At 42.3% G+C, this 20,534-nt stretch overlaps 1 protein-coding gene across 3 annotated transcripts in view; it reads right to left on the bottom strand.

The window, feature by feature from the left end:
- Positions 1 to 20,534, bottom strand: part of PRKCE (protein kinase C epsilon) — a 485,512-nt gene that overhangs the window by 146,110 nt on the left and 318,868 nt on the right. For all 3 annotated transcript variants that reach the window (XM_077915271.1, XM_077915273.1, XM_077915272.1), the window contains exons 7-10: positions 10,699 to 10,841; positions 8,059 to 8,155; positions 5,166 to 5,365; positions 2,401 to 2,574 (exon numbers count right to left, since the gene is read on the bottom strand). In XM_077915271.1, coding sequence (XP_077771397.1) covers positions 2,401 to 2,574; positions 5,166 to 5,365; positions 8,059 to 8,155; positions 10,699 to 10,841 — 614 coding nt within the window. The remainder of the gene's footprint in view (positions 1 to 2,400; positions 2,575 to 5,165; positions 5,366 to 8,058; positions 8,156 to 10,698; positions 10,842 to 20,534) is intronic.

The raw sequence follows: 20,534 nt of genomic DNA, 5'->3' as shown, positions 1-20,534 counted from the left end.
ACCTACCTCACAGTCAGGTGAATGACTCTTTAAAACCATGACGACTGCTTGTCATAGGATAAGTCACATTTTCTAGAAGTTTGGGCTTTATAAAATGATATTTCATAAGACTGCTTTTATAGTAAGTTAAAGTCCTTTGGTAAGGTTAAAATGTGATTCACTTTTGAAAAATTAGATGAACATACACCTGTTGTGTAAAGTGGGGTGTCCTATGGTTCTACCAAATAATGGTGGCATGGGAGGTGGAGCAAAGGTGCTCCTATAACAGTGGCTGATATTGGCCTGAGAAAAAGAGTTAGTGAATCTCTAAACTACTAAAATCCCTTCTCTCCCAACCCTGTTCTCCAGCCCTCCAAACCCTAATATCTCCATGTCAGTTTCGTTATGGCTCCATCATAAAGGAAATTCATGGTGTTACTCAACACCATTTTGTGCTCCAAAAGCTGCCATACAATTAGAACCTTAGCCTTGGTGTTCTATAATACACCAAAGAGAACATTGCTGACATGGAAGACTTCCATTCCCACATTCATTCACCAAGAGGTGTAGGAAAGCTGACCCTCCATGGTGGCTCCCCAAGGATATTGGACCTCTTGGCAATGTGTCCAAAGAAAAAACTCCAGTGTATATCCCTACACAGGAAACCACCTCAGATAGTGAAAGAGAGGGCTACCTGCTAGAGGTAGGGGAATAGGGGGAAAAAGGTCCCCCCCAGAGGGGACACTGTGCTGGGTCAGGCAAGAGAGAGTATGGGTGTGATATCAGAGCATGGTTCCACTGGACTGGGAGTTCCAGAGATCAGATGCCAAGTCCGTCTTGGCTAAAACAGAGTGTCTTAGGGGCAAAAGACTTCGACTCCTCTGAATCTGATTTTCTCACTGGTGCAAAAAGTATGGAAAGAAGAACGTTGATCATATGATCATGCTGGGCTCTGCATATGTGCTCATACACGCACAGACCCGTAAATATTATGCATTACATAAAACATGCCAAAAAAAAAAAAAAAAGATTGTCAATGAGTCCTGTACTTGTTTGGAAAAGGGATATTCAGATTTTCAGAAGGTACTTCTTATTCTCCTGAGAGATCAGAGGGATAGGAAAAATGCCATTAGATCGCTTTCACAGGGTGTAATAGGTGGTAGTATGGGTGGAGCTTAAGATAAAGTAATTGGGAAATGCTAGTTAAATAAAGGCAATCTCCGCCCTGCCCCCCCTGCAATTCTCCTCAAGGACTTTAATAAGAAAGTGTATGTTGAGAAAGTCTAAAAGAGATCAGATTGCAATTTCCCAAACTATGGGCCAGAGTCTTTTATGCTTAGAGTTTCCCAAGTGATGAAGATTCAGAGAAATACCCTTTGAGAAGCGTACCAGAGACTGTAAATTCCCTGAGGTCAGAGACTGGGCCTTGCTTACCAATGTAACTCCACACCTGGTACGTGGGGAGAATTCAATTAAATATAATAAAATAAAAATTTGCCAAATGACCAAACAAGTAATTGTTGAATTCAAAGTGAAAGATGTTATTGCAGTGACATAGAAGTGGGAGTATGCCAAAGGGCAAGGGACTGTCTCTCCATGATGGCACCCTTCATTGTCTGGGCTCCAGATGGGCACAGGAAAGTTTCAGGTCAGGTTGCCTATGCCTTCTCAGGAAGATAAGAGCTACAGGCACCATAAGGCATCCTCAAAGACTTTAATTTTTTTCCCCCAAAAGGGATAATAAATTAAGAGCTTCATGAAGAATTTTAGCATTTCTCTTCTTTACTAAGAATAAGTTTTAAAAAATCAATTATGATATTCACAGGTCAGACTCCACAATGCAGTTGCAGATTATTTTCATTTCTTTACTGCCACCTTCTGGTTCCCAGGCTCCTACATGGTAAATTTACAATCACATATTTATATTTCGCCAGGGCATTGTAAGCACTTGTCCACATCTCTTGCCTCCTGTGACATTACACAAGTCAGGAGTGGTTAGGGTGGCCTCGACTCCTTTCATTTGAAGGCAACAGAGAACATTAAGTGATTTGCCTAATGATAGAAAGTTAGGAGTAGAGCAAGGACTAATGATGACACCTGTTGGTTTTTCCAAGGAGCAAACACTGGATTTAGCCATTTGGTTTTGTCCAGCTACATCTGCAAAGAGTTCTAGTGCCCTCTCATCCCTCCACAGGCACAACCTTGAATGGAAAATTCCATCCCCTTAAAAAAAGAGTATGCTGTTCAAATACACCTGATCTTTTCAAGGGTAAAATCTGTTCCATTTTACAAGGCCTATGAGAAAAGAATATAGAAGATCTATCTAGAGGGTATATAATTGATTTTCTTTTTATCAAGATGCCATCACATCACACAGTACTACCCCAAGATGGCGGCCCACCAGCTTCTTCCTAGACATACCTTGGTCTGAAAGCAGCAATAGAGTTGGGTTAGGTATGGGTGTTTCCGCGCCAGCGCCAAAATCCTCTTCTCTGTCATCGTGCAGTCTACGTCATCATCCTGGAGGATGACATCCTTCTTTAAGACCTTCACAGCATATACTTCATCTTTGCCTTTCAGCTCTGCCAACATCACCTGCAATAGACCCAAACCACTCCATCAATCTATACACAAGTGGAATCAAAAGAAAAGACACAAGTCAATACCAAATGCTTTAAAAACTAACTTTTTTTCCCCTTCATTTTGAATAGGATAACATTAAAAAATGTTTAGAAAAAATGTCCATCCTAATACAGGTTCTCTAACTCATTTATTTATGTTTAACCTCTAGCAAAGGGCCACTGCAAAATAAAAAGTTCAACACATATCTGTTAAATAATTCATATGTTCATATATATTTGTCATACTCGCAATTATAGTATTGCACAAATAATATTTAACTGACATTAATAAGATGATAAGATTAATAAGATCTACATTGTCAGCATCATTATCAAGGTTGCTTACACACAACTGAAGTAAACATATTATGATTTATTTAACTATTTAACTCATATTAGGCACTTAAGCAAAAGCTGATTATTAAATGCTATAGAAATAAATTGGATTGTTTTTGTGATTATTTCTTCCTTTCTTTCTTTTTCTTTTTGGAAAATATCCTTAAGCTAGAAAGTCTTAGAAGTAGATTATAAGGTTAAATATTTTGCACATTTCTTTCAAATGGATGTACAATATAATCTGCCACTAGGGATGTAGAGATGTTTTAGTTTCATGGCAATGTACTCAAATTGGGTGTTTTCACTTAAAAAGTGTTTTTGCTCATATAACAGGTGTGAAATATAACCTCAATGCTGTTTTAACTTGCAATGAAATTTAAAAAAAATTTTTCCTTACATTGTATTTGTGTGAACCATCAGTTTTATATGCAAGACAACTTTGTCTAGTTCTACCTACATTTCCCTATGAATTTGTATGAGTTTGGTATATAAAGACACATTTTGCTTTCTGCAGAGTTTTGTCTAAGCCTGGTTTATGATTTTCTGTTCGATAGCAAACAGGATCACTTGTCCTTATGTAGCTAAATCTGTCACGCTTGCCTTCGTGGTTCTTTTATAGTGTTGTCGCTGGGAATGTGATTCCTTCTACAGAAAGCAAACTCACAGTTCTATTATCTTCAAGTTTTCCTATCATTTGATATTTTTGCACTAATTTCTCCATGACATGACAAGTCTTTCTCCTTTTAAACACTCAAGTCCTACATCCAGTATTCCAGGGTGAGCTGCCAGGGCTCAAGAGCAATAATGCAGAAGCTTCAAGAGGGAATTCAGGGCACTAACTGAGGACGTTTCATTGCCCACACGTAATGCAAAATCTCGAAAACTGGCTCAAATATTGGCTGTGATTTTTCTTAAGAAACAACCTATATGCTCCAGAGCCATCCAAGTTCCCATCCTGCCCACATAGTATGGAGACCTGAAAACCCTGAGCCTGCTTGTTTCCCTTGAATCTTGTTCAAAATTAAGCTCACTCACAATCTGGGGTTACACCTGGGACCAGGGCACTGGGGCCGGTTTCTTATTTACGCAGTCTGTGAAGAATGTGATTGCTTCAGCACCTGCATTTAAGTATGCTCCTCCAGTTACCTTCCTGCAACCGCAATCTCAGGATGAGATGGGGCAGGTGAGGCAGGTGAGGCAGGGGGAGGCAGGCCCATACCCTGGAGGCTTCCAGAGCCATTCTGTTCAGTGAGCAGCAGAGTAGCTGGCTGAAGGGCAGGCTGCTGCTTTCCAGAGTCCAGGACATGTGAGGGCACGTGACTTGGGAGCCGCTGGGCTCAGTTGCTGGGCCCCGGAGGACGGCATGGAAAGGCACCTCCCAGGGACTCTAATCTTTGCAGAGCACAAGGGAATATTCAGGGATCTCAGCTGAAATGATAGCCAGCATTCTGGGCCCTCTGCCCTTCCATCTTCTTTCTAAAATCAACAGGGATTATATCCCCACGTCACTGTGCCATTGGCATGCTGCTTGGTCACCATGAAAGCCTCATGGCCACACGTGCCACATATACCTCATACGGCTCTGCTCGTCTCCATGTGGGGAAGGGAAGGGAGAGCAGTACCAAGGGCAAGATCCAAGACATGAGATGATTACTCTCATTTCTTGCCACGTGTGGAGGATAAACAGCATTTAGTAAGTGCCAGAAAAGTCAGTTAAATAGCATTTAACTTCCAAGATAATATATGCTCAGATTTGTTTTGAGCTCTAAGTTCACAGAGGGCAGATTCCAGAGTTCATTCTCAAAGTCTCTGTCATGAATTAAAGCCAGAATTTCAGATGGATCTCTGAAGAAGGGAAGAAATAAAGTGCTACTATCACAGATAACGGGATACCAAGCATACATAAAGCAATTTAAACTTTCCCAAGGGCTTTCTTTCTTTTTTTTTTTTTTTTTTAACCCAAGACCTCACTTGATGCCTGTGTCCCCATTTGGCAAATGAGAACACTGGAGTCCCAAAGAATTGAAGTGACTACCTTGAAGTCCTTCAGCTAATTAGCAGCAGATCCCAGGCTCCCACCTGCGTGGCTGCAGGCCTTTTCCACCGAACAAGGAAGGAAGCCACGACAAGACCAGGCTGAAATGCTCACAGCTTAATCTTAGATCAGACAGATGAGGCAACGCCACGGGGCAGAGAAAGTCAGCGGTTGTACCCACGCACGCCACAGACCTTGCCAAAGCTGCCTTTGCCCAGCACCTTGATGAAGGTGAACTCATCCAGACCCAGGCGCTTGGCCTGGCCCTGCCGCACTTCGCCATTCTCGCCGGGGCTCGCCAGCTGGCCATCGCCGCATGCTGCTGCCCTGTGCTCCTCCCCTCGGTTGTCAAAGGACAAGGCCTTCCGGATGTTGTTTTCAAGTTCTTTTATTTCTAGGGCCAAGGGTGACAAGATCTCACATTAGTGCATACCCTCAAGATCCCTTCCCACTAGGACTCAGCACTCAGACCGCCCCCCCCCCCCAACCCCCACCACGAGGTCTCAGCCCGCTTCGGATTCTTCATAGCAACAGATCCGGCATGGGCCTTCACACGGTCCATCGTTTGCTCTACATGCTTCCATTGGCACCTAACATACAGCAGGGGCTGGGTATGCAAAGAGGAGGAGGACACAGCTCCCACTGGCCAACACCTTCAGATTACACAGAAACCCACGGCCCTCTCTCTAAAAGCCCCCTTTGGCTAGTGGCTTGTCCTGTTATTCTAGGTGTAGTGCAGGAATGCTGGCCTTCTCTGGAACCCTGCAGAGTCTCAAAGACAACAGGCACCCTTTGAGTTCCCTTTGAAAAGTAGAACAATGACTCATCAAGAATAGTCATCACGGTAATCATTGGTCATGTAACTGTATAGAAGCCTTTGGAAAGACTGGGAAGCCTTTGACTTCTAAAGGATTTTACTTGGCCCTATTGTTGCATTTATTTTAATACCCATCTCCCACAAGGTTCTTAAACAAGATGAGCCACTGGCTTATCATTAACTCTAGATGAGTTCCCGAGAGTGACATGTTGCAAATTTATCTCAGACGGGGCAGGGATTCCTCGGTACTATTTCACAACCACGGGGCAGTCTTGTGCCCCTGCGGAGCATGTGACCTAAACTACCTGGCGGTGATAACACTGGATGACCCTTGACCTTTCCTGTTTGAGCAAGCTCTATTGTTAGCTATTCATTCACCAAGACACACACGCCTCAACGCAGAACTGGGCACCACAAGCATAATCCAATTTTAAGAGATGCTCATGAATACTGGGATGCTAGAAGGGGAACACAATCCATTAACCCTTGGGAATCAGAATCAGGTGCTGCTTGACATAAAGAGATCTTCAGCTTCTTTTCAGAAGGACGGAGGCCCATAAGAGCTTGCTCCAGGAAGGGAGATCTTTCCTAGATCTGCTGGGGCAGAGGGGAAGGAGGGGTAAGGAAGGCTCCTGAGTCCAAGGCTCTCCCCTTGCCAATTCAGCCATTTCCTATCACTCATTCCCTACGGAGTATAAACTCTAGTCTCAGCAAACAGCTAAAAGTCTCAGTTTCCAAGGCAAACTATTAAATGGATTTGGGAAAACAGAACTTGGGCGTTTAGGGATTCCAAAGCTTGAAGAAAAAGTCATTCTGTGTATTCTTACAAGGGAAGGAAGAGAATCGGTGTATTATCTTGGTGCTGTATCAATTCTGTGTCTTGCTAAGAGGGCCTTTGCGTCTCTGTGCCCACACCACTGCTGGCTAATACTGGTGTGTGTGCTGAGCAGAGACACACAGGTAATAGGTCTGGGCAGCATGCCAGGCAGGAGCCAGGCCTAGAAGCTACATTCTACCTCACTCTCACTGGGGTGTCTACCATATAACGCTGTCTCCTTGAAGTTCTCGAAGGAAGACTCAGCACTACAAAGGGACACATGAAAACACCCATGTGGATTCCAGGATGACACCTGCAAGTTTGGAGGACCCAGCATCACACCATTGGATTATGAACGGGTCAAATCGTTTTTGCAATGAGGCAGAGAAGAAATCTAATCAGAGCAGTAAGAAGAGGGACTCAGGCCAATTACTCTGTGGCCCTGCAGCTATTTTGTTTACTCCTGGGTAAGCTGAAGTGGGTCACCACAATGACCCTCAGGGAGGGTCTGATGGCGCTGATTAGGAGACTGGGCTCCCGAAGCCAGAAGGGGTAAGGTCTCGCCCTCATCACTGACTTAGTTCCAGGCCTTTGGATAGAACTTTTGGACTTTCTGATCTTCCATTCCCACCCTGTGTCACAGGGACAGGGATGGAGCAGCGAGACAGAGTTGGTGTGAGCATAAGATTTAGATACTGAACACAAAGGGGGCACTCTTGTCACGCATGCAACGATGGTTATGTTATCCCTGCTCTGCAAAAGCAGCACACATCCCTCTCCAGGGACATCTGGTCATCAGAGGGGAAGGTTTTCAATGTGCTGGTCTCCCCTCAGCATTCTGGAATGCCTGCGGAATTCAGTAACTTTGACTACGTTAAGCATATTCTTATAAGAAAGAAGGGCACATCCTCAGCTGAGCTTTAGGAAGGGGTCAGGCCTAGAGCTGGCTTCCTCCCTCTTCTTAGTCTGTTCTTGGGCTCTGAGCTTCTGTCCCTGCCTGTCCATAGGCCACAGCAGGAGGCGAGCCCCTCCCCCAACCCTTGCCCTGCTCTCAGGTTTTGGGGTGATGATCAGAGTCAGGAAGGAAGGAAGGGAGTGGTGGCGTGCAGCTGAGTGGCACAGTGGATGGAATGACAGGTATGGGAGCAGGCTGTGGGGCACTTTCCTATACTTGGAGCCCTGGAAAGAGGTGAGGGTAAAGAAAGAACCACATCATCACCTGCTCTTTCTCTCTTGCCCTGGGGCCTGGTCAGGGTTTAATAGCTATTTAAGAGTCTCTCCCTCAAGACAGCCTTGCAGAGAGAAAGAGCAGCTAAGGAGTAAAGAGAGGGTGTCTGAAGCCCTTCCTGGGCGGTCGTTCTGGCTAACAAGGCCATTCTTGGGTAGAGAGGCCTCAACCTCCTCAGTGCTCCCGATGACATTGCTCAGAGGAAAGCAGATCTGAGGGCCTCACCCTGGTCACAAGGGGAGGTGGGGGCTGACTTGGATCGATCTTCCTCAGATGGCGAGCTTCCAGAAGTGGGCTGCGGGGACTCGGCGCCGGCAATGAGCTAGAGAGAGGGAGAGAAAGAGGGAAGACGTGAGAAGGGAGGTGGGAGCTTCCCTGAGACCAGAAGCATGGGGCTGCTGCGCGGAGCAAGGGCTGTAGGAGGGGTCCAGGCTACGAAGCAGCACCTGCTGAACTGATATTCTGAGAGCAGACTCCGCTTTCATTAGACAGTTAAAGGGGGACTGTACCGGGTGCTATATGGAAGCGGCGAGTCTCTATATCATACGCCAGAATCTAATATTACACTGAATGTTAACTAACTGGAACAAAAATTAGAGAGAGAGAGAGAGAGAGACTGCAGTTTGTTTCATTTTCATTCTATCCAACCACAACCGACCTGTCTAAGCAAAGCACAACTGTCCCCCTTCCATAGAAACCTCCCTCACCTATGCAAGCAACGCAAGTTACCGCACCCAAAGCAACTCAACACTTGTTTCTAACACCTGTTGGGCACTTATCCATCATCTTGTTCAGCTGTATTTAGTTAATGGCATCTGCATGTGGATACTGTGTGGGGCTCTCAGGTAGACTATAGTCTCTTTGAAGGTAAGACTATCCAGTATTTGTGTTGCTCCTGGTGCCTTGCACAAAATGATACCTTTAGTAGGAGCTCAATAAATATTTTTAGATGTATTGATATTGGTTGGCAAATTTTAATAGAGCACCCCCCCGGGAAGCCTATTTCCTGGCACAGATGCTGGCACACCCATCTTAAATTCCCACTAAAATCAGAGGTTTGGACTAAGCGGGTCATGAACAGTTTTGCTTTATTTTACTCTTGATCTTGTCTGCACACGTCCTTCTGGACAATGGAGTACTTGCAAGGGGCAACATGAAGACAACACCCTAGGAAGCCTAACATTCTTGCAAAGAAGCCCTTTTAGCTTCTCTGACCAACGGTACTTCTTTCCCTTCCTCTCACATGAAGTTGAGCTACTACTTGGGTCATGTGGCTTTTTCCAGCTTTTGCACCAGAAGCAATACATCAATAAAAATATCAGAATCCTTTAGTCTTTAACTCTGTCTCTTGAATTTCTCCATGTTGGCCTCTTAGCCCCAGGTTCCCCCAAATCTAAAACAGACAGATGATGTCTACTTATTGGCATTATGGCCCATGTAAGTCGGAGGGAGAGGGCAGGTGTGTATTGCATTTTCTCTTAAATGTTTCATGACAATAATGATTCTGTCTCAATTTACTTCTAGCAAGGAATAAAGCCATCTCTCCTGAAAAGGCCTCTCCCTAGAGCTCATAAATGTGTGTGTCCAACACTGTCATCACAGGGTGTTTGTTTAACCTGCCTCTTTGGTGGGGGCCTAGCATTCTTGGGTGCTGACATTCTGCTTACAATTGCAATGTCTTGGGTCAATAACTAAAGCCCTGTTTCTACTAGTGGGATTTATAGAGCTAAGAGCCACCAGAAGCACAAAAATCTCATAGCTAACTCCAACCAGAGAGAGTTCTTTTTTTTCCAACCCTTGCAAAACAGTTTTGCTTATTGGGAAGGTAGAGAGAGAGGAGTTTAAAGAGATGGAGACAATCCAAACCTCCCTATTCAGGGGAAAGAGCTCTCCTGAGATGCACCAGGGAAAAGGTGGACAGTTCTAAAAAGGAGAAGGGAAACAGAGTTCTTCAGAAGATATTTCAGGGCAGGATCTAGGGAAAATATTTAGGAGTCAAAATTCTAGAGCACCCCAAGACAGACTTGCTTTTCTGGTAAGTGCTTGAGAATGCCTGAAACTAGGAAACGAGGGTCACTGCCCACCCCGGACCCCCACCAGGATTTCTTGCCCAGTTAACATGGTTCCGATTTTCTCATAACTTATTTTTTGGAAGACTCTTACATTTTTCTAGGCTGGAAGCCAAGGCCAAGGAGGACCTTCAAACGAAATGCTATGGATGCCTTTAGCTCTAGTTACATCTGCAGGCCCTGGCTTACCAAAATAACATCTTAGCCAATGGACCTCTTCCTACTGACATTCAGAATGTCACATGGATAGAGACATGGGTCTATGGAGACATGGAGACTTTGGGTCTCCAAAGAAAGGCCCAGATGTTTCATGTGGTGGGGCATTAACAATATCCCCTAGGTGGCTGAGTGCCAGCACTACCACAAATCTTCTTGGCCTGCTCCCTAGGAAAGAATGTGGTCTCAACTCTTCATCCATGTATCCTCATTACGGTGATGCCAGGGGCAAAGTTCAAACACTAACATTGCTTTCGTGCTAGTTCTGGATGCAGATACACCTACTTCCTTTTCTAGAATTGTGCTTTTTCTAGAGAGAACTCCAAAGTCCTCATCTCAGAGATTAGGTTCCCCTGAGGAACAGGACACTTGAGATTTGCTATTTGCTTTGTTTTCCCCCTACTTCTGGAACAAAAGGAGACTTTAATGTCACCTGCCTGACCACTTTTTTTTCTTCCCATTTAAGCACATGCTGTTTTGAGTACAGTCTCAAACCCAGGGATCTCAGAACCTCACTTCAGGGGGACTCTTGGGAAGCCAGCACGAAGAGCCCCGGAGACACCACCAAATAGGCAGTTACCTTTTTCCTCCTCTGGCCGCTGTTGGTGATTTTGTCTGGAGTGACACCTAGATCAGCCAAAACCTTGGCAATTCCTCTGGCATCCACTCCACAGTTGGGGGCCACGTTGGTCTCACAGCGCCGGTGAACATTCATCTTGCAGACTGTAAGGAGACACAGAGAGGAGACTTCCAATGTTCATGACCGAAAATGTTACCTTGTTTTATTTTTTTAATTAATTAATTTGATTTTTTGTTTTGTTTTTTAATTGTACAAATAATACATGTTCATTTGATAGAATTTGGAAAATGCAGAAAAGAGAAAAATAAAAACTACCCATCATCTCATCACACAGAACTAAAAGCATCCATCAAACCACTGTCCAGAGACAACCACTGTTTATGGATAAATATCACATTATATTTCCTTCTAGGGAGCAGAACACTGACTATAAAAGAACTTAACTGGTTTATTTGGAGAAAGTCCATTTGGATCCTGAGCACAAATGGGTTGCATATATACAGTGCATGCTACTACTTTGCTAAAATGTGGGAGTATTACCAAGAGAGAAGTGCACAGTAGAGCCTACTGAGATGCTGATCCCAACATGAGGACATTGAACGAAGTGACCTCCAAGGTTCCTTTCAAATCAAAAATCCAATTTCAAAGGAACAAAAGTCATGCTTCAAAGTCTTCTCCCCTCCACCCCCTCAATCACTTAGTTGTCAGTATAGGATATCAAAAGTGAAAAACATCAACTGGTTTCCAGTATAGCATGTAAGGCACTAAGACAACGTCATTCGGTCCTTAGAAGTACGAAGCTGAACAAATTGAAAAATCAACAACTCTTCTCAGGTCTACCAGAGAAGTAAGGTCACGGCACACTGCTGCCACCAAAATGACCAAGACAGACAGGCAGCTACCATGAACCACAACTCACTGGGCAGAAACTCCCCAGCAGCAACCCCTGTGGGAACCAGCACCAGGGCAGGGGAATTGGACCTGAAATTGGCAAAACATGGGAGTCTCGAAGTGGACAAGGCTGAGTCCAAACCCTGGGCAGACCCAATTAGAGGGGGCCCTTACAACTTTGTCCATTTTGCTTCTAGGAGTTTGACCAGGTTCTCACAGTGAACACTGGGGAAATATTACCTTAAGTTTCTGCCAGGGGGAGGGGAAAAGGAACCACTGAATACTCAGTTCTTAACAAGGCCTGCTTTTAGGAGAAACTATTTTACCACAGCCTAAACTATTGTAGTTTTATCAGATCCTACCTGACCCTAGGGATAGGAAAATACCCTACTCTAGCCTGTTTAGCTTTCCATGTGGGAGAAGGGAAATACCCAACCCAGTTCCTTCTAGCTAGCTTTCCATGTGGAAGAAGAAAAGTACCCAACTCCAGCCCACTCCAGTCATTCTGTCCCACCTAAGTGGGGAGGAAAAAGCCCCTTGAGTAACACTTAAAAGCTTATAGTTCAGAGGCACAGGTTCATGGAAAGACTGAGATCCAATCATAAGACTCTAGAATGTTTTCCCTCTCCCCCACATTCACCAACACATTACTAAAGGCCTATTTCCTGCAATTCCTTTTACCCAGTACATCATGCCCAGCTATCAAGAAAAAGTTCAAAGACATTCTAAAAGGCAAACACACACAGGTAGAAGAGACAGAACAAGCATCAGAACCAGATTGAAACAGGGCAGGAATATTGGAATTATCAGACCAGGAATTTATTTATATGTTTTAAAATTTTATTTTAATTTACTTTTTAAAGAATTTATTTGTGAGAGAGAAAGAGGGAGCAGAGGGGCAGAGGGGAAAGGGGAGGGAGAGGCAGACTCTGCACTGAGCATAGAGCTTGATGTGGGGCTTGATCTCACAATCCTGAGATCATGAGCTGAGTTGAGACTAAGAGTCAGATGCTCAACTGACTGAGCCTCCCAGGAGCCTCTCAGACCAAGAATTTAAAACAGCTGTGATTAATATATTAAGGGCTCTCATCAATAAAGTAGATAGCATGTAAGAACAATGCACCATGTAAGCAGAGAAATGTAAATTCTAAGAATCAAAAGGAAATTCTAGAGATCCAAAACATTGTAACAGAAATGAAGAATGCCATTGCTGGTCCGACTGGTAGAATGACACAGGTGAGGAAATAATCTCTGAGTTTGAGAATACATCAATAGAAACTTCCAAAACAGAGAGGCAAAGAGAAAGAAAAGACTAAAGAAACAGACTAAGAACTGTATCATGTGTGTAATGGAAACACCAGATGAAGAAGACAGAGAGAGAAATAGAAGAAATATTGAAGCAAAAATGACTGAGAATATCCTCAAATTAATGTCAGACACCAAACCACAGATCCAGCAAGCTCAGAGAATACCAAGCAGGATATATGACAAAGACAAAACACAATAACACACTTCACCTAGGCCTATCATACACAAACTTCAAAAAAACCAAAGATAAATGAAAATAATCTTGAAAGAAGCCAGAAGGAAATAACACCTTGACCTACAGAGGAGCAAAGATAAGAAGTGCATCTGACTCATCCCCAGAAACCATGCAAGCAAGAAGATAACAGAGTGAAATATTTTAAGTATTGAGAAAACCCCCCACCAACATAGAATTCTGGACCCTGTGAAATTATTCTTCAAAAGTGAGGAAGAAATAAAGACTCTAGGCAACCACAAACATAAGTAAAAAAAAAAAAAAAAGGAGTAACTAGTATGCTAAAAAAGGAGAGAAAATGGAATCATATGAAATATTCAACTGAAAATACAAAAAGTAGAAAAAAGTGGAAAATGAAAATAGGAACACAGAACAAGGGTATCAAATGGAAAACAGGAGAAAAAATGGTAGTTATTAGTCCAACTATATCAATAATCATTTTAAATGTCAATGGGCTAAATACAGTTGACCATTGAAAACACAGGGGTTAGGCATGCTGACCCTCTGCATAGCCAAAAATCCAAATAGAACTTTAACTTCCTCAAAACTACACCCATTAACTACTAATGGCCTTCTGTAGACTGGAAGCCTTCCAGATAATATAAACAGTTCATGAAACATATTTTGTATATAAAATGTACTATATGCTATATTCTTTCAACAAAGCCAGAGAAAAGAAAATGCTATTGAGAAAATACTAAGGAAAATACATTCACAGTACTGTAAAAAAAAAAAAAAAAATCCACACATAAGTGGACCTATGCAACTCAAACCTGTGCTTTTCAAGGGTCAACTGTACATCACTTAAAAGAGATTGTCAGAGTGGATCAAAAAACAGGATAGACCCAATTATATTTAATCTAGAAAAAACATACTTTAGATACAAGACACATGTAGATTAGAATTAAATCCATGGAGAAATATATACTGTGCTAACACTAATTAAAAGAAAGCAGCAGTAGCTATGTTTTATTATAGACAGAGCAGACTTTAGAGTAAGGAAAGTTATCAGAGATAGCAAAGGGCTCAATTCTCAAAGAAGATATTAAATCTTTAATGTGCATGCATCTAACAGCAGAGTATCAAAATATGTGATGCAAAAACAGAACTACAAGGAGAAATAGATGAATCTACTATTGTGGTTAAAGACTTTAACATTCCTCTATCAGAAACAGACAGATCCAGAATGCAGAAAATCAATAAAGACATAGTCAAAGTCACAGCGTTATCAATGAACTAAATATAACTGATTACTATATCTAGCAACTACTTCATTCAACAACAGCAAAATACACATATTTCTCAAGCTTACATGAACATTTATCAAGACCACATTCTTAGCCATAAAACAAACGTTACCAAATTTAAAATAATTTAAAAAACATCATACAATGTCTGCTCTCAGACCACAGTGGAATTAGTGATCAAAAACAGGAAAATGGTTAGAAAATATTCAAATACTTGGAAATTAAATAACACACTAATAAATAACACCTGGGTAAAAAAGGAAATCTCAAGAGAAATTTAGAAATATTTTGAACTGACTGAAAGTAAAAACACAACTTCTCATAATTAGCAGTATACCTCAAAACCATTCTTTTTTTAAAAAGATTTTATTTATTTATTCATGAGAGACACAGAGAGAGAGAGGCAGAGGGAGAAGCAGGCTCCATGGATGGAGCCCAATGTGGGACTCAGTCCCGGTACTCCAGGATCACGCCCTGAGCCAAAGGCAGACACTGAACTGCCAAGCCACCCAGGCATCCCTCAAAACCATTCTTGAAAGACACAAACTACTAAAACTCACAAAATAAATACATAATGTAAAAGGTCAATATCTATTAAACCAATCAAGTCAATAATTAATAATTTCCCAAAACAGCACCAGGCCCAGATGGGTTGACTAGTGAATTTTATCATTTAAACTAGAAATTATACCAATTCTCTACAATATTTTCTAGAAGATGAAAACAGAAGGGACATTATAAGAAAAGACAATTACGCCCAACATCTCTCATGAATATAGATGTAAAAATCTTCAACAAACCAGCAAATTGAATCCAATAATGCATAAAAAGAAATATAAGCCATAAACAAGTAGGATTTATTTCAGGTATTCAAAACTAGTTCAACATTTGAAAATCAATTAATGTAATCCTTCAGAGCAATAAGCTAAAGAAGGAAAAAAATCACATAATCCTACTGATAGATGCAGAAAAAGCATTTGGCAAAATCCAAGACCCACTCATGATCAAGTCTCTTAGCAACCAAGAAATACAGAAAAAATGTCTCAACTTAATAAAGAATATCTACAACAAAACTACAACTAATATCATACTTCCCCATGGAAAAACTAGAAGCTTTCTAGTTTTAAGTACAAGGCAACAATATCCCCTCTCACTAGCCCTTTTTAATATTGTATTGGAAGTACTAGATAATGCAATAAGAAAAGGAGATAAAAGATATACTGATTGAAAGGAAGAAATAAAACTCCCTTTATTCACAGATGACATGGTTGTCTATGTAGAAAATCCCAGAGAATTTACAGAAATTTTCTGAAACTAATAAGCAATTATAACAAGGATGCAGGATACAAGGCTAATCTACAAAGCTCAATCATTTTCATATATACCATCAATGATCAAGTGGAATTTGAAATTTAAAACATGATATTTATATTAGCACCTAAAAAAATGAAATACTTAGGTATGAATCTAACAAAATATGTACAAAGTCAATATGAGTAAAACTATGAAACTCTGATGAAAGAAATCAAACAAGAACTAAATAAATGGAGAGATAGTCCATGTTCATGAGTAGGAAATCTCAGTGCCTTCTCAAGGCATTCTCAATAAAAATCCCATGAAGTTATTTTGTGGATATTGATAAACTGAATCTAAAGTTTATATGGAGAGGCCCAGAAGAGCCAATACAATATTGAGAAGAGCAAAGTTCAAGGATTGAGACTACATGACTTCAAGACTTAATCTAAAGGTATAATAATTAAGACAGTGTATATTGGTGAAAGAGAAGACAAATAGATCACTGGAACAGAATAGAGAGCCAGAAAGAGATCCCCACAGTTATACAACTGATCTTTAACAGAAGAGCAAAGGAAATACAAGGGGGCAAAGATTTTTTTTTTTCCAACAAATGGTACTAAATATCTAGACATCCACATACACAAAAACAAATCTAGACAAAGACTTTACACTCTTCACAAAAACTAATGGTTCACAGACCTAAAAATAAAACTCAAAACTATGAAACTCCTAGAAGATAGAAGAAAATCTAGGTGACCTTAGGTATGGTGATGACTTTTAAAGTACAACCCCAAAGGCACGATTTGAAAGAAAGAACTGATAAGCTGGATTTCATTAAAATTAAAGACTTCTGCTCCCTAAAAGACATTGTCAAGAGAATGAGAAGATAAGCCATAGACTGAGAGAAACTATTTGCAAAGGACACATCTGATAAAGGACTGTTATCCAAAACATTAAAAGAATTCTTAAACCTCAGGACACCTGGATGGCTCAGTGGTTGAGCGTCTGCCTTCAGCTCAGGGCATGATCCTGCGATCCCATAACAGACTCCTCACAGGGAGCCTGCTTCTCCCTCTGCCTAAGTCTCTGCTTCTCATTCTCTGTATTTCTCATGAATAAATAAATAAAATCTTAAGAAAAAAAAAAAAGAATTCTTAAGCCTCAACAATAAGAAAATGAACAATCCAATTCAAATATGGGCAAAAAGCCTAAGCAGAAACTTCGCCAAAGATATACAGATGGCATCCAAGCGTAGGAGAAAATGCTCAACATTATATGTCATGAGGGAAGTGCAAATTAAAATGACAATGAAGATACTGCTACGCACTTCTAAGAATAGCCCAAATCCAAAACACTGACACCAAATGCTGGTGAGGATATGTATGAAGCAACAGGAAATCTCATTCATTGCTCGTGGGAATGCAAAATGGTGCAGCCACTTTGGAAGAGTTTGGCAGTTTCTTCCATACTCTACCACACAATCTAGCCCTCATACTCCTGATATTTACCCAAATGATTTGAAAACTTATGTTCATGTGAAAACCTACATGTGGAGGTCCACAGCACCTCTTCTATTCATAATCACCAAAACTTGGAAACAAATAATTTGACCATTAGCAGGTGAATGAATAAACTATGCTACATCCAGACAATGGAATAATTATTCAGCACTAGATAGAAATTATCTGTTGAACTATGAAGAGACATGAAAGAACCTTAAATGCATATTGCTAAGTGAAAGAAGCCAATCTGAAAAGCCTCCATTTTGTATGATTCCAGCCATACAATGTTCTGGGAAAGAAAAACCATAGAAACTGTAAGAGGCTCAGTAGTTGCCAGTGGTTGGGGGACGGGGAGCAACAGAGCACAGAGGATTTTTAGGGCAGTGAAATTATTCTGTATGACACTATAATGGTGAACACAGGGCATTATACATTTCTCCAAAATCATGGGACGTGCAACATCACGAGAGAACCCTAATGTAAACCGAGTGATAACAATGGGTCAGTGTAAGTCCACGGACTGGAATAAACGTACTGTTCTTGTGGGGGATGCAGATAGTGTGGGAGACTGTGTGTGTGAGGTGGGGATATATGGGAAATCTCTGTAACCTGCCCTCAATTTTGCTGCAAACCTAAAACTTCTCTAAAAATTCAAGTACATTAAAACACACACACACATGCACGTTTGCACACACACAAAACTTTCCGAATGAAACCAAGCAGAGAAATCCATGGTCTGGTCACTGGCCCGGAAGGAGGGACAGCACAGACCACCCTCCACCCCAACTCAGCCTTGGAAGGCTCAGCTGAGCTATGGAGCTCAAGATGTCCATACACCCAAAGATGAGGGTGCAGGGTAGGGGTGCTGGTGGGAGGGGCCTTTCTCAGGCAATATAAACACATAAGGCAGCTCCACCACAGCCGGTCCCTGGCACTGACTTGATTCTCTGAATTACTGGTAGTGATGCCTGGAAATCCTCAGGCCCACCAAGTACTCCCAGCACTCTGCTCAAAATTCCCAGTTCCACGCCCCATAGCAGCAGCTACCCTTTGACACTAGGCTCACCTTACCTACTCCTGCCCACCAGCCCCATGAATGCGTTCTTCATGCTTCTTCATGAGGTGACAGGAAGGACAAGAATAAAGCAACCAAAGTGAAAGAATTTCTCAGCAAGGGCAACGGATCTACATAATGTGGCCTCTGGCGCCCCCTGCTGTTAAAAGGCTAAACCAGTCTGTCCTAACCAACCAATGTGGGTTGGCTGGACAGCAGGACAGAAGCGGTCTTCGGGGACTTCTTCGTTTTTTACTTTTAAAACTCTGGGTTTTTTCCCCTCAAAGATTTTTCTATTTTCAAAAATTCTGTTATTTCCCTGGGAGAGCCATATAGTTTTCTTGATAAGTTTTTTAAAAATCCCAATGTTGTGTCAGTTAAAATGGACAGCACGAGATAGTGTCTTTGAAAGTGCTTTGTAAAGTCTGGAAACATGAGGACAAAGCTGGCTGAGGAAGGGGAACTTGAGATCATTCAGGCAGCCATAATGGGTCCCCTGGAGGCTGGGGCCTGACGCCCAGAGGGTACAGATCAGTAAAAGAAAGTGGATGTGCTGGCGGGAACCAAAAGAAACCCGAGGTTCACCCACAGGAATAGGGGCCAAACAAACCACCCAAACTGTCCTCCCCCACCTCTGTACTGCTGGTAAACACCAAGGCCAAGGACCATTAGCCCTGGGCTGCCAATCCTAGCCCTGGAAGTCTTCCCTGTTCATTTCCAGTGGTTTCACCGGTGCAATTCATGCTGGGAAGAAACCGGGCAGGCTTGCTGGGGCTCTTTTAAAAGGAGAATCATCACTCTACCACCACCCAGTTACTCATGTTTGTTGAGCTCCCACTCCATTCTGGGTGGCACTGCAGCACACCGACCTACATTTCCTATCATCCATTCTACCAGCCTTTGGAGAGATGAGGCAGGTCAGGCTTTGGGAATTTTTTCAGAGCAAGTAGATGACTTGAGAACAATGACAAAGCCACACCTGAGCAGAGAGGCAGGCCTGTGTGTCTTGCAGAAATCTCTTTATGTTAGAGTTATCTGGCCCTTGAGCATGAGCCAGGGCATCAGTTTGATTTCATGGCAGGTTACAGTCGGCCATGCCATGCTCGGAGACAGAGGACAAATAATTGTCAATAGGAAACTGTGTAACTGTATAATACAAGTTGGCAGGGGCAGGGGTGACAGACTGTAGAGTCCCGGGCAGACACTGGATACCCTATGTCACCAGCCAGAGATTTGGGAGTCCTGATCACACTGGGACCATCATTCAAAGCTTTCCAGAGACTGACAGGCCAACTGTCTGCTGCCCAATATTCTTTGGACGAAAACTCCACCAACCTTGAGAGCATGGACCCCCAGGCATTGCCCGGTGTTACTGCAGAGGAATCCAAACCAACCAAGCAGACCTCCTGTAGCATTTCATTGCTGAGTACTCAACTGCTTCTTCTTTCCATGCCCTCAACTTACAACTGGCCGTCTTCTTAAAATGTCTTCCCTTTTGCCTCCATGGTCTTCACGTCCTGTTCTTCCCTCATGATGTAGCTGGAGCACCATCTCTCCCCAAAGCCTGTCCTGATGGCCTTTCTTGCCCATGAATTGCTCCCACTTATTTTTGACTGGCTGTTTGACTAAGTCTATTATTCAACTTGTTAATGCTTACTACCCAAGTAAAGTGGAAGTTCCTAGAAAGCTACAGTAATGCTCTATCTCCAAGTTCTCCATGATGCCTTGCACAAAGCAGGGTGCCATGCTTTTAAATGAACACTAACTCTGAGGAGAGTATCTGAAAGTAGGCAGCATGATGGCAACTATCAGGCCAGACCCCAGTAGGTAGGAGGTGTCTGAAATCCTAAACTCCCTACAAAAGCATTTTCCAATCATGTAAAATTTAGTGCCAAGGCAAAAGGGAAAATACTTAATGCAACTTCATTTAAAAACAAACAAATAGGGATCTCTGGGTGGCTCAGTGGTTTAGCGCCTGCCTTTGGCCCAGGGCACGATCCTGGAGTCCCGGGATCGAGTCCCACGTCGATCCTGGCATGGAGCCTGGCATGGAGCCTGCTTCTCCCTCCTCCTGTGTCTCTGCCTCTCTCTCAATCTCTGTGTCTATCATGAATAAATAAATAAATAAATAAATAAATAAATAAATCTTTTAAAAAAAGATCAAAAACAAACAAATAAACAAAAGTCCCCTTATGTGATTAACTCCTTATATGATCCAACTACAAAAAGACCAGGGCTTAAAGTTATTGCAGGACTTCTAGGGGCCTTCTTCCATAACTATTCATACAGACACATGAAGATACCTG

Source organism: Canis aureus, chromosome 11 (genome assembly GCF_053574225.1).
Source record: "Canis aureus isolate CA01 chromosome 11, VMU_Caureus_v.1.0, whole genome shotgun sequence".
Lineage (NCBI taxonomy): Eukaryota > Metazoa > Chordata > Mammalia > Carnivora > Canidae > Canis > Canis aureus.
Note: the sequence above shows the minus strand (reverse complement) of the source record. Positions and strands in the feature narration are given on the sequence as shown.